The 13,334-nt window shown below is 45.8% G+C and overlaps 1 protein-coding gene across 4 annotated transcripts in view; it reads left to right on the top strand.

Annotated features, from left to right (window-relative positions):
• The window catches only part of kdm6ba (lysine (K)-specific demethylase 6B, a), a 66,290-nt gene extending 54,262 nt beyond the window's left edge, over positions 1–12,028 (top strand). For all 4 annotated transcript variants that reach the window (XM_057853838.1, XM_057853840.1, XM_057853841.1 and 1 more), the window contains 17 exons: positions 28–105; positions 197–367; positions 448–621; positions 698–1,189; positions 1,323–4,378; positions 4,451–4,577; positions 4,659–4,764; positions 4,833–5,038; positions 5,123–5,247; positions 6,762–6,830; positions 6,905–7,053; positions 7,126–7,240; positions 7,361–7,548; positions 7,609–7,750; positions 7,849–7,975; positions 8,046–8,216; positions 8,293–12,028. In XM_057853838.1, the coding sequence (XP_057709821.1) occupies positions 28–105; positions 197–367; positions 448–621; positions 698–1,189; positions 1,323–4,378; positions 4,451–4,577; positions 4,659–4,764; positions 4,833–5,038; positions 5,123–5,247; positions 6,762–6,830; positions 6,905–7,053; positions 7,126–7,240; positions 7,361–7,548; positions 7,609–7,750; positions 7,849–7,975; positions 8,046–8,216; positions 8,293–8,328 (5,532 nt within the window). In that variant the 3' untranslated portion in view covers positions 8,329–12,028. The remainder of the gene's footprint in view (positions 1–27; positions 106–196; positions 368–447; positions 622–697; positions 1,190–1,322; positions 4,379–4,450; positions 4,578–4,658; positions 4,765–4,832; positions 5,039–5,122; positions 5,248–6,761; positions 6,831–6,904; positions 7,054–7,125; positions 7,241–7,360; positions 7,549–7,608; positions 7,751–7,848; positions 7,976–8,045; positions 8,217–8,292) is intronic.
• The last annotated feature ends 1,306 nt before the right edge of the window (positions 12,029–13,334 follow it).

The following is a 13,334-nucleotide window of genomic DNA, read 5'->3' as shown; positions in this document are numbered from 1 at the left end:
TTAATGCTCCCCCCTCCTCTGTTTAAGTTTGGGGGCCCTCAGGAGCACCAAGCCCACCGAGGTTCTCCACTGCTAGGAGACGACATGTGGGCTCAGGTGCACCAGGTAAGCGCTCTCTTATTGGCTGAGGTGATGTTTTCTCACTAGACCATACAGCAACGAAGTCAACGGTCTCACTTCTTGTCTCTCTGAGCAGCAAAGGGGACACACTGCCAAAATGAGCGCTAGTCAGTTGAAAAGGCCGCGGCCTCCGCATGGCGGACCCTCTGTCATCCAGCACACTCCGGTGCCCTCCTCGCACCAATCCACCCGCCCATCCGCAGAAGACTGGCCCAGCCCGAGCAAGAGGAAAAAGAGCTCTGATCAGGTAACTCTACAGTCCCAATCTTCTCATTCTTTCCAATACCTGCTCTTTTACTCACGATCCTTTTTTTTTTCACTGAGCAGGTCTCGCATCCAGGCCAGCAGCAGCGCATGCCTGGATTGGTCCAAGCGTCGCCATCTCAACCCTATCACTCCAAACCTGCTTTCTGGAACCCCTTTCATAAGGATAACGACACCTGGCAGCCTCAGAGCTGCGATCGCAAGAACCCGCAACCGCTGGAGTTCCAAGGCCGAACTGTGAGAACTTTACCGTCGCTTTCGTCCGTCGCAAAATCACAGCAGCTAAAGATTTCTTCTTTTTGGTTTGGTTCAGGAGGCCCATAAACAAGCACTAGGCAGCTACTCCCAAAAGATGCCCTCAGCCACTCCCTCCACTGTGTCACCCCCTCTCAACTCGCTTCCTCCTACCTACAACCAGGGATGTGGACCTCATCTGCAGAGGGACTGTTTCCAACCTCAGGCTGTGAAGCAGCAATCTCCCCATTGCAGCCCCACTTCCAAGTTGGGGCCAGCTCCTCCTTGCCAGGCCACGGAGCAACACTGCCACAGAGGCCCCCTCGCGGGGACCCCTACCCCTAGCAGAGGGGATAGAGAGCCGCATCGGTACGCCCAGTCCTCACCAGCAAAACCCCCAGCCAGCAGCAACAGCAGTGTGCCTTACAGCCACGTTCAGCCTCACCCGGGACTGGGGACGCGATGCCCCCCTGCGCCTCCGCCACCTCCCACCAGCGCCACCTCAGTACCTCAGCAAAGTGGGTCTTATGATGTGTGGAGGTTCCAGAGTAGGCCTGGCAGCCAAACCTTGGTGAGTTGTCAACTTGAGGAACACCTGCAATTTTGTGTGGGTGATCACTCAAACAAATCTGGAGACTTCTTCGGCCAATGTGCAAATTTGATTTCACAATAACAAACATGATCCACCTTATGTCGCCCCTCAGGTTCCAGGCATCTCCAGACCTCCGGGACTGATACCTCATCACCAGCAGAGCCACAGTCGAGGTCCAGATAGTCAGCACCAACCTCCCGTCAGCCCGCCCCCCGTCAGCTCTACCCGTACCCCGGTTATCACCCCCAATCGTTCCTCTTGCTCCATCAGTGGACATTACAACACCAACGGATCTGATGGCAGTTGCCAGGTGAGCGATACCCACGGAAACCGGCAGAGGAGTCGTGAGCCGACACCCCAAAGCGTTGTCGTAGGTCCCCACGGATGTCCTCCTCGCCCTCAGGCGAATGCTGGCCAGCCTCCTCATGATATACGAGAAAGACTTGAAGAGCACGGTCACCCCAAAGCCCGTCATGGGAATACCTCCTATTACCCTCAATCTCAAGTGGCACAAGCTCCTGCGTGTTGTACGTCCTCATCTTTGTTCTCCTCAGGGCTCCCCAAAACAGGGGACAGTGTCATTACGAGCAATGTGTTAAAATCTCTTTCCAGTTCTCCTCCCGTGTACTTTCCATCTTCCAGCCATGGGCAGGTGTCCTCACAGGTGTACTATCATCAGCGTATTCATCCGGGCCCCGCTCCGAACTCCCAGTCGATTGAGGAGGCTCTGGACAAGCTCGACGCAGAGCTCGAGGGGCACGTGCGTGCCGAGGAGAAGAAGAGAATTGACAGAAAGGAAGAAGACCGGCGCAAGAAAGAGATGGAGATGAAGCAAAAGCAGCAGCAAGAGGAGGAGAGGAAAAGGAGAGAACGGGAAAAGGATGAAGAGAGGAAGAAGAGAGAGATGGAGAAACGGGAGGAGGAGGAGCGCCAGCGAAGAATAGAGTGGGAGCGGCAGGAGCAAGAGAGGAAGAGGAAGGAAGCGGAGAAGCTGCAGGCGGAGGAGGAGGAGCGGAAGAAAAAGGAGTGGGAGAAGCAAGAGCGGGAACGGAAGCGGAGGGAGTGGCAAAGGCAAATGGAAGAGAAAAAGAGGAGAGAAGAGGAAGAGGAGAGGATAGCCAGAGAAGAAGAACAGGAGAAAAAGAGGAGGGAGGAGGAAGCTAGGCGTAAAAAGACTCAGGAGCAGACTGCCATGGAAAGTCTGGAAAGACTTCTGTGCGGCAGCACGCCCGCAAATGCATCGACCCGCACTCCTCCCGCCCCTGCCTCCTCGAGGGCCTCGCCTCCCTACCCGTGGCTGAGCCGCGGGGGCGCTTGTGGCCAGGCGCCCCTCAACGCCACCCACCCGGAAAAGCTTCGACCACCTCCGCTGACACCGCAGACGGACTATGCCCGTGAGAAGCAGAGGCAGCGTGAGATGTGGGCTAAAGCTCCTGCTGGCCAAGATATCTCAGGGAAGAACCAGCACCAGCTTATCTACTCTGGCAAGCCCCCCGCCATGCAGGTCGCACCCAAACAGTCCAAAGACACTCTGCCCACGCGCCGAGAGCCCCCCAAACTCTACCAGGCGTTTCCTAGAGAGAACCCGCCGGACCCCCCCGCGCCTGTGAGATCAGACACTTCCCCATTTGAGGAAGAGCCTGCGGAGTTGTCCACTCTGCTCCCTGACGGGCTGGCCAACATCATGGCCATGCTGGATGAGTCCATCAAAAAGGAGGAAGAGATGTACAGCGAGGGTCTCCTGGATACGTTTGCGCCAAACGTCCTGCCCGTCAAGAGTTACCCGTGTGCCCCCGACCTCCTCCCGGCACTCAAGCGTCAGCCAAATCAGGAAGACTTTAGAGCCAATCCTCACGCAAGCCCGCCTGTGCTCAGCCGCCAAGGCTCACTGGCATCCCCTTGCAGTCGGACGTCTTCACTCAATGAGGAGGTAGAACAGGAGGTGGAGGACGTGGAGGAGGTTGAGGAGGATTATCTTAAAACCTCTCCCCAAAGCAGAGGAGTCGGGAGCAGCACCTATCGCCACAGCGACCTGGCCAAACTTTACGGTCTTCCCGAGCAGGCTAAGAGCGAGGCGGACGAGGATGAGGAAGAGGATGACTCCGAGACTCCCTCTTGTTCCCCACCACCTCAAAGACCCCACCTCCACCAAACGGGTGTCAGCAACATGTTCAAGTCTCTGGCCACGGTCCTGGAAGGCCAGAAGTACGCGTATAGAGGCGGACCTTTTGGGAGACCCCCGCCGTCAGCTCTGCTAGGAGTCAAGTACGCCTCGTCCCTGTCGCTTGGGCCCGACATATGCCGCCAGCAGCGCAGCAGTTCACCTACATCCGATTCTGCCGTTGCTCCTTTAAGTCCGGCTGTCTGCCCTCCAAAGTCCTCGCCGCCCCGTCCTCTGGAAGATGAGAAGATAAAGGTGGAGCCCGCTGATGAACTGATCACAGCGGGAAAGATCGCGCAAAACGAGAACCCGCCGCCCGTGACTCTGTACCGAACTGTCAAGGAGGAGCATCGTTTGACCACCATCTCTGAGTCCTCGCTGGTCGAGCTTGCCGACACCTTTGAGTTGTCGCGAGCTCACGGGCCGGAAAAATCGACGCGCCACACCGAGGAAAGAAGCCAGCCGGAGAAAGCCAAGGAGCGCCACAGGGACAGAGAGAGGGACAAAGACAAGAAGCGGAAGCACGGTCACAAACAGGAGGACACAAAAGAGAAGAGGAAGCACAGAGACAAGAGGGACGAGTCTGCTTTATCGTCCTCTTCCTCGTCTTCGCACTCCAGCAGCAGCCACAAGCGGCACAAGGAGGGTAAGAGCCACAAGAACGACCGGCGGATCCTATGCGACCTCAACCTCCAGAGCAAGGAAGGAAAGAGCCGCGGTCATCACGACTCTGAGAAAAAGAAGCGGAAGGATGCGTCTGGTGCAACATCGGGGGGCGAGCGGAAGTCCAAGAAAGGTGACCAGTCGGGCTCTTGGCTGGATTCCAGCGACCTGCTGAAGCTAAAGGCGCTTTCGGACGGGCCCCACAAGGAGCTCAAGATCCGACTGATCAAAGTGGAAAGTGGTGACCGGGAAACTTTCATCGCCTCTGAGGTGGAGGACAAGAGGATTCCCCTGGAAGAGATCAGCATCCAGAACACTGCCGCTGAAGTTATCCGATCTTGCAAGTGAGTAGGCCGCGTACCAGCGACGCTCGTGCGAAACTCCTTGTAAAAATGCTCATCTGCATTTTGTCTCAGGGGGGCTCGAGTGAAAGGCAAGTTCAGGGAATCTTTCTTGCTGTCGGCCCTCTCTGTTAAGCCAATCATGACGTCGGAGGAGTCCTTTCCAAGGGAGAAACTTAACCCTCCTACACCCAGTATTTATGTAAGAGAATTGACAATTTCTATCTGACTGAATGACAGTCTGTTCTTAACCCTAATTTTATTGTTTTTATGTGTTCTGCAGCTGGAAAGTAAGAGGGATGCCTTCTCACCGGTGTTGCTGCAATTCTGCACAGACCCAAAGAATCCCGTCACGGTCATCCGAGGCCTGGCCGGATCTCTGCGAATCAGTACGTTTTCTTTGGGCACGTCCCGCCAATAAGATGTGCTATTAACAACACTCCCTCTGGTTCATCAGACTTGGGCCTGTTTTCTACAAAATCTCTGGTGGAAGCCAACGCGGAGCAGGCCGTGGAGGTGAGGACTCAGGTACAGCAGCCGGCCGATGAGAATTGGGACCCGAGCGGGACGGGGCAAACGTGGCCCTGCGAAAGCAGCCGCTCCCACACCACCATCGCTAAGTACGCTCAGTACCAGGCATCCAGCTTCCAGGAGAGTCTGCAGGTAAGGGGTGGCTCATTTGCGACGTTTGATCCTACTCGAGTGCTGCCTTGGGATGAGTACAAATGGAATCCCACGTTGTGTTAGGAGGACAAAGGAAGTGACGAGGAAGAAGAGGATGATGACGACGATGACGAAGAAGAGGGTGACAAGAAGCCGTCTGACAACTCGGACACCCAGAGCAAGGACAGCAACGCAAAAGAAAATTGCTGGTAAAGATTGAATTGCTATTAGGAAAAAAGACATTTACATAATATCTATGGGAACAATATGGCGGATGTAGCTAAATTAGCTGCTACGTATGCTAACGTAAGATTATTTACGTAAAGCATGTAGCTGCTAATCTAGCTAAATTAGCCGCACTGCATCAATAACGACTTGTCATAGTACAAGAAAAAAATTATAACATTTACATAATACCTATGGGTACAATATGGCTGATGTAGCTAAATAAGCTGCTACGTATGCTAAAGTAAGATCATTTACATAAAGCACGTAGCTGCTAATCTAGCTAAATTAGCCACTGGCACTTTCTATGAAGATGTATAACAGAGCTGTGGGCAGCGTGGACTCAAATTTTGATCAATTTAAAAAAACATGATGTCAAATGTGAAGAAATTTGAACCAGAATTCACTTAGATATTCGCTTGCTAGCTTAGATATAGCAGTATTGAATTTGAAATCTAATTCAGAAGTGTTCAGTGGATGTACATGTTAAACTCGTGGGGTTCGGTACCTTTAGCAAGGTTAAGAACCACTGTGCTAAAGTAAGATCATTTACGTAAAGTGTGTAGCTGCTAATCTAGCGAAATTAGCCGCACTTCATTTATAGCGATTTGTCATAGTATGGGAAAAAGACATAACATTATGTAATATCTATGGGTACTATATGACTGATGTAGCTAAATTAGCTACTATGTATGATAAAGTAAGATCATTTACATAAAGCACGTAGCTGCTAATCTAGGGAAATTAGCCACACTGCATCAATAACGACTTGTCATAGTATGGGGAAAAAAGGCATAACATTTGCAAAATATCTATGGGTACAATATGGCTGTTGTAGCTAAATTAGCTGCTACTTATGCTAATGTAAGATCATTTACATAAAGCCCGTAGCTGCTAATCAAGCGAAATTAGCTGCTCTGCATCAATAATGATTTGTTATAGTATGGGAAAAAGACATAACATTACTTAATATCTATGGGTACTATATGGCTGATGTAGCTAAATTACCTGCTACGTATGCTAAAGTAAGATCATTTACATAAAGCACGTAGCTGCTAATCTAGCTAAATTAGCCACACTGCATCAATAACGATTTGTCATAGTATGGGAAAAAAGACATAACATTTACATAATATCTATGGGTACTATATGGCTGATGTAGCTAAATTAGCTGCTACATATGCTAAAGTAAGATCATTTACGTAAAGCATGTAACTGCTAATCTAGCAAAATTAGCCGCACTGCATCCTATTTACGTAATATCTATCGGTACAATATAGCTAAAGTAGCTAAATCAGATGCTACATATGCTCATGTAAGATTATTTACGTAAAGCACGTAGCTGCTAATCTAGCGAAATTAGCAGCACTGCATACCATTTGCCCTTTTAGTATGTTTTTGTATGTTTTAGTATGTTGTTCACGCGTAAGATTAATGTACTCCCCACGTCAATAGTTATTTCTGCACTTCACGAGCAATACTTTATCATTGTCCGCAGTAGTGACCAGAAGCCAGTGGGGAAAATCATCAAATTTGGCACCAACATTGACCTGTCGCATCCTAAGAGGTGAGCTCTGTCGACGCTCAGTCACTCGCGTGTTGCCGGAATTCCACTCGGCGCTAACGACAACTGTCTTTTAGATGGAAACCTCAGCTGCAAGAGCTTAACAAGCTGCCGGCGTTCATGCGTGTGGAATCGAGCGGAAACATGCTGAGCCACGTGGGACACACCATCTTGGGCATGAACACTGTCCAGCTCTACATGAAGGTTCCTGGGAGCCGAACACCAGGTAAGCCTTTACCTACGTTCGCGAACTATATCTTGCACGCGTACCTGACGGCGTATGTCGCTCATGCCATAGGGCACCAGGAAAACAACAACTTTTGCTCGGTAAACATCAACATCGGCCCCGGGGACTGCGAGTGGTTTTCCGTACACGAAAACTACTGGCAGGCAATCAATGACTTCTGCGAAAAGTGAGTACCGCTTATGCTTCGACAAATTGCCTGAAGGAGGAGTAAAAGTGAACCGCGTCTGCGCAAACCTAGTCGCGAGAACATTAGGTGGTGATCCAACTGATGCCGTCTTTGACGCAGGCACGGAGTGGACTACCTAACAGGCTCCTGGTGGCCCGTGTTGGAGGACCTTTACAACGCCAACATCCCAGTATACCGCTTCATCCAGAGGCCAGGGGACTTGGTATGGATCAATGCCGGGACTGTTCACTGGGTTCAAGCTGTGGGCTGGTGCAACAACATTGCCTGGAATGTGGGACCCCTGAACGGTAAGAGAAAACGGACGTATGAAGAAAAACGTCCTGGGCTTAACCCTATTGTCCGCACAGCTTACCAGTACCAGCTGGCCCTAGAGAGGTTTGAGTGGAACGAAGTGAAGAAGGTCAAGTCCATTGTGCCCATGATTCACGTGTCCTGGAACGTGGCCCGCACACTGAAGATCACTGATTCAGACACCTACAAGATGATTAGGTGTGTATTCGAGACTTTCCAATTGTCGTCAAGCAAGGTAAGGTCAGTTTGAAAAGTCTAACACAGAAACTAACTTCAAGCTTCGTTGTTGCTTCCAGACACTGTCTCCTGCAGTCCATGAAGCGTATCCAGATCCTTCGCGACCAGCTGGTCGCCGAAGGCAAGAAGATCTCCTACCAGGGCCGAGTCAAGGACGAGCCCGCTTACTACTGCAACGAGTGTGATGTGAGTACAGTTCGACTATGAATTCCGAGCGGAGATAGTTGGCCGCTAACCGCGCGCCACACGTTCTCAGGTGGAGGTTTTCAATTTGCTGTTCGTGACAAGCGAGAGCAGCAGCAGGAAGACGTACGTGGTCCACTGCGAAGACTGCGCCCGGGCGCTCGGCCCCAACCTGAGCAGCGTGGTGGTTCTGGAGCAGTACTCTATGGAGGAGCTCATGAGCACATATGATTCCTTTAGCCTGGTGCGCTAACTTTAGCCTGACATATTTTGGGCTGTGGCTTCTTTGCTGTCTCTGAACTGGATTTTTATCTTCCTAGGCCTCGGCTTCCTCGTCCTCCTCCTCGTCACGGTGACAGGACTCCCCTCCTGCGTACCCTCAGCCACAACCAAAACTCCCGCAAGTCGGGACAAAACAAACAAATACAAGAAAAGAAATGATTCTCTACGACGGCGTATTAAGGCTAGACAAAGAAAGGGAAAAGAATAGGACAAAGAGATTAAAATTGTACAAGTTAAAAGATTTAAATCATAGTATTGGTAGCCTACAACAAACAAAATAAACAAAGTCGTAATATCTATGGACGCAATATGGCTAATGTTGCTAAATTAGCTGCTACATATGCTAAAGCAATTGTTCTTAATGAGCTCTAAATGCCTAAATGTGGCCTGCAAAACAAAATGAGTATGACACCCTTGCTTTATTCCATTTCTTTCATTTGCTAACCCACCATCTGATTTTAGCAGAAACTGGTTTGCTCAGTGGAAGGTTGACTCACACTTGATCTGAAGATGAATAAGAGACCTATCGGCAGCGTGGACTGAAATTTTGATATGTTTCAAAAACATGCTGTCAAATGTAAAAGACTGGAATTTGCTTAAATATTAGCTTGCTGGCTTAGTTACAGCAGTTTGAATTTGAAATCTAATTCTGAAGTGTTCGGTGGATGCACATGCAAAACTCGTGGGGTTCGGTGCTAAAGTACGATCATTTATGTAAAGCGTGTAGCTGCTAATTTAGCTAAATTAGCCGCACTGCGTCAGTAACGACTTGTCATAGTATGAGAAAAAAGCCATAACATTTAGATAATATCTATGGGTACAATATGGCTGATGTAGCTAAATTAGCTTCTACATTTGCTAAAGTAAGATTACGTAATGCACGTAGTTGCTAATCTAGCGATCACGCTGCATCCCATTTACGTAACATCTATGGGTACAATATTGATGCTCTAGCTAAATTAGCTGCTACGTATGCAAAAGTAAGATTATTTACTTTAACCATTTAGCTGCTAATCTAGCGAAATTAGCCAAACTGCATCAATAACAACTTGTCATTGTACGAGAATAAAGTCATAACATTAATATCTATGAATACGATATGGCTGATGTTGCTAAATTAGCTGCTACATATAATAAAGTAAGGTGATTTACGTAAACGACATAGCTATTGGTCTAGCGAAATTAGCTGCACTGCATCCCATTTACGTAATATCTTTGGGTATAATATGGCTGATGTAGCTAAATTAGGTGCTACGTATGCTAAAGCAAGATTATTTTCGTAAAGCACGTAGCTGCTAATGTAGCTAAATTAGCCACACTGCATCCCATTTAGGTAATATCTATGGGGACAAAATGGCTGATGCAGCTAAATTAGCTGCTACGTATGCTAAAGTAAGATTATTTACCTAAAGCACATTGCTGCTAATCTACCAAATTAGCCACACTGCATCCCATTTACGTGATATCTATCGGTACAATATGGCTGATGAAGCTAAATTACCTGCTACGTATGCTAAAGTAAGATTATTTACGTAAAGCACGTAGCTGCTACCTAGCAAAATTAGGCGCACTGCATCCCATTTACGTAATTTCTTTGGGTACAATATGGCTGATGTAGCTAAAGTATATGCTACGTATCCTAAAGTAAGATTATTTACATAAAGCATGTTACAATATGGCTGATGTAGCTAAATTACCTGCTACATATGCTAAAGTAAGAATAGTTACGTAAAGCACGTAGCTGCTAATCTAGCAAAATTAGCCACACTGCATCCCATTTACATAATATCCATAGATAAAATATGGCTTATGTTGCAAAATTTGCTGCTACGTATGCTAAAGTAAGATTATTTACATAAAGCACGTAACTGCTAATCTCGAGAAATTAGCCCCACTGCATCCCATTTACGTAACATCTATGGCTGCTGAATCTAAATTAGCTGCTACGTATCCTAAAGTAATATTGTTTATGTAAAGCACATAGCTGCTAATCTAGCGAAATTAGCCACACTGCATCCCATTTACGTAATATCTAAGTAAGATTATTTACATAGCGCATGTTCAATATGGCTGATTTATCTAAATTTCGTGCTACGTATGCTAAAGTAAGATTATTTACGTAGCGCACGTAGGTGCTAATCTGGCAAAATTAGCCGCACTCCATTAATAACGACTTGTCATCGTGTGAGAAAAAAGTCATAACATTTAAGTAATATTCATGGGTACAATATGACTGATGTAGCAAAATTAGCTGCTACGTATGCTAAAGCAAAATCACTTACGTAAAGCACGTTGCTGCTAATCTAGCGAATTTAGCCGCACTGCATCCCATTTACGTAATATCTATAAGTACAATAAAGCTGATGTAGCGAAATTACCTGCTACGTATGCTAAAGTAAGATTATTTACATAAAGCACGTAGCTGCCAATCTAGCAAATTAGCTCTCATCTCATTTACGCGATATCTTTGGGTACAATATGGCTGATGTAGCTAATTTAGCTGCTATATATGTTAAAGTAAGATTACGTACAGCGCGTAGCTGTTAATCTAGCGAAATTAGCATCCATTTACGTAAAATCTTTGAGTACAATATGGCCGGTGTAGCTAAATTAGCTGCTACGTATGCTAAAGTAAGATTATTTACATAAAGCACGTAGCTGCTAATCTAGTGAAATTAGCCAAACTGCATCCATAATGGCTTGTAATTTGACAACTTTTTTCTCGCACTAATACTACGACTTTAAAATCATGCGTTGTAATGTTACGAGATTCTTTTAGTCCCTTTCTTTGTTTGTTCTAATACTCCGTCGTAATTCTTGAAGGCTTTGTTTACTCACACTCACTGTTTACAAATCAAGACATTGCAGTTTACACCTCTCAGATGGTGCTTTGTGAAAAGACCGTTTTCTCTTGTCGTCTTGAATACGAAATACATTTGTACATGCTGTTTGGTTTTAAAATTGAACAAAAATAAATTATTGTTTTCTTAAACTAGATTCGCCTAGATATATATACCACATTGGCCTTGTCGCTTGTATTTAGAAGAGAAAAGGGGACAAATACTAATAATAGATCATATGGAGTTTGAATTGTACAATAGTTTGGAATGCCTCGAGACATACGGGTTTTCATAGCGTCTTTTTTTTAGGGGGATTCATTGATCTTTTTGTGCTTTGGAATCATGTACTGATCCTTGAAATGATGACTATTCAAAGGTGTATTTTCCGTTCGGTTGGTGCTTTTTGTTTTTGTTCTGTTCCCGTAGGTCTGCGTCCTTTTGGAGAGGGGAAATTGTACATTTAATTTAAAAAACATTCCCCGTATTTATGGGACGGTGACGTTTTTCTTCAAAAACACAAAACAGGGCTCTCCCTCATTTCCATGTTGTACTTTGATGATGTTGCATTTTTTTGCCTCCCTCTTCTAATGTATAGGAAATAATATAATGCCACATTTTAACGTAGACTAAAGACACTGCTCACATAGATTTTGTACGATCTTTCATTTCCCGGAACTTTTTACACGAAGCGTCAATGATTTGATTTGAAAATTAGCCAAGGTGTCAACGGGATGGATGGTGCTAAAGTTTTTTTTTCTTTTAAGAATTCTATTTTTCCTGTTGCAATATGACCATTTCCTTTCTTTGTGCTCCTCTATTTATAACTGCACTGTGTAGAAAGTTCATACACACACCAAACTGAGCCAGACTTGTCTTAAAATGCTTTGTGAATTTGTGTGACATTATGATTATTAATAAAGCGAGAAGAATTGTATGTCTTGGTTGTGTGTGTTAACAAGAAAACGAAAATGACGTCAGTGTTTTTTAGCCTTTTCTGAGTCATTGCTCGTTTTTACATTGGAAAAAATCTCGCGGCACGCCACAAACCAAAAATGTTCCAAAATTACTTTCTGTACAGTACATTTAACTTTAAAAAAAAAAAAAAAAACATTATCAATATGTACACTTACTAGGTGTGAGAGTTGAGCCTGCTTAGATGACCACAAAGCCGATATCCTGGCAGGAATTGAAGAAAGTCTCTTCTTCAACAGCTGTCAGTCTCTGTTTAAAAAAAATTTTTTTTTTTATAGGAGTTGGGCTTGAAAAACTCAAAAATTATCAGACAGGCGGACTTTAGCAATGTCTTTACCCGCATCAGGGCCGAGCATCTCGCTGACAATGGATTTGCAGGCAGGTAATATTAATGTCTATGCCACAGTTTGGGACTTTTTGGATTTAGCAACAAGTTCAGCAACAAGGTAACTGGCTTTTAGGACTCATTTAATTAAAGTTGCCTGTTTCTCTGTGTTTTCACGAAGGCAAACAAAATAGTCCATCGACTTGTTTTTAAGTGACGGGTGTTTTGTGTGGAGCTTTTGTTTAAGCTCGCTTGGCACCATGGCGCTGTTGGATAGCTGCTCATGTCGTGTTCAAGAACTGCTCGGATTTTTAGCAATCAGCCACCTTGCTGTCCTCGACGATATTTTAGAATAAAACACAGGGGAAGGATTGTCAGTCATCACGTATGGATAAAATGGAAAGGACACTTTCGTGTAAATCGACACGACGAGTCTTATGAAATGATTTACAGTAGACGTGCTGGGATCCACATTGCAAAGTGCCTGATTGCTAGAAATCTGAGCAGTTCTTTAACATGACACGAGCAATACCTCGCTCATGTGCACATGCACCAAAGCATTTGCCATCATTTTCTGGGAAAAATCGAGCATTATCTGACAGAATTGCAGGGGTGCCAATACTTTTGGCCAGCACTGTATATTGCTGGGGAGATATCATATTCATAAATCTAAATTTCAAAACACAAATCTGTACTTGAAATTATTCTTGGTGGAAAATGAACTATATTTCATATCACTTTATATGATACAAAACAATAAATGCAAGTCTGTTCTAGAAGCTCATGCAAAATTATTTAGCATATCACATGTATTTTTTATCTTTTATAATTTACTATTTTTTTTTGTCTGTGTTTCTATGAACAAGGAAAATCGTTAATAAGGTTGTATGTTTTGCGTGAGCTGCTTTTTTTTCTGTTAAAAAAGGAGTCAAGCAGTAGACTA

Source organism: Corythoichthys intestinalis, chromosome 13 (assembly GCF_030265065.1).
Source record: "Corythoichthys intestinalis isolate RoL2023-P3 chromosome 13, ASM3026506v1, whole genome shotgun sequence".
Lineage (NCBI taxonomy): Eukaryota > Metazoa > Chordata > Actinopteri > Syngnathiformes > Syngnathidae > Corythoichthys > Corythoichthys intestinalis.
Note: the sequence above shows the minus strand (reverse complement) of the source record. Positions and strands in the feature narration are given on the sequence as shown.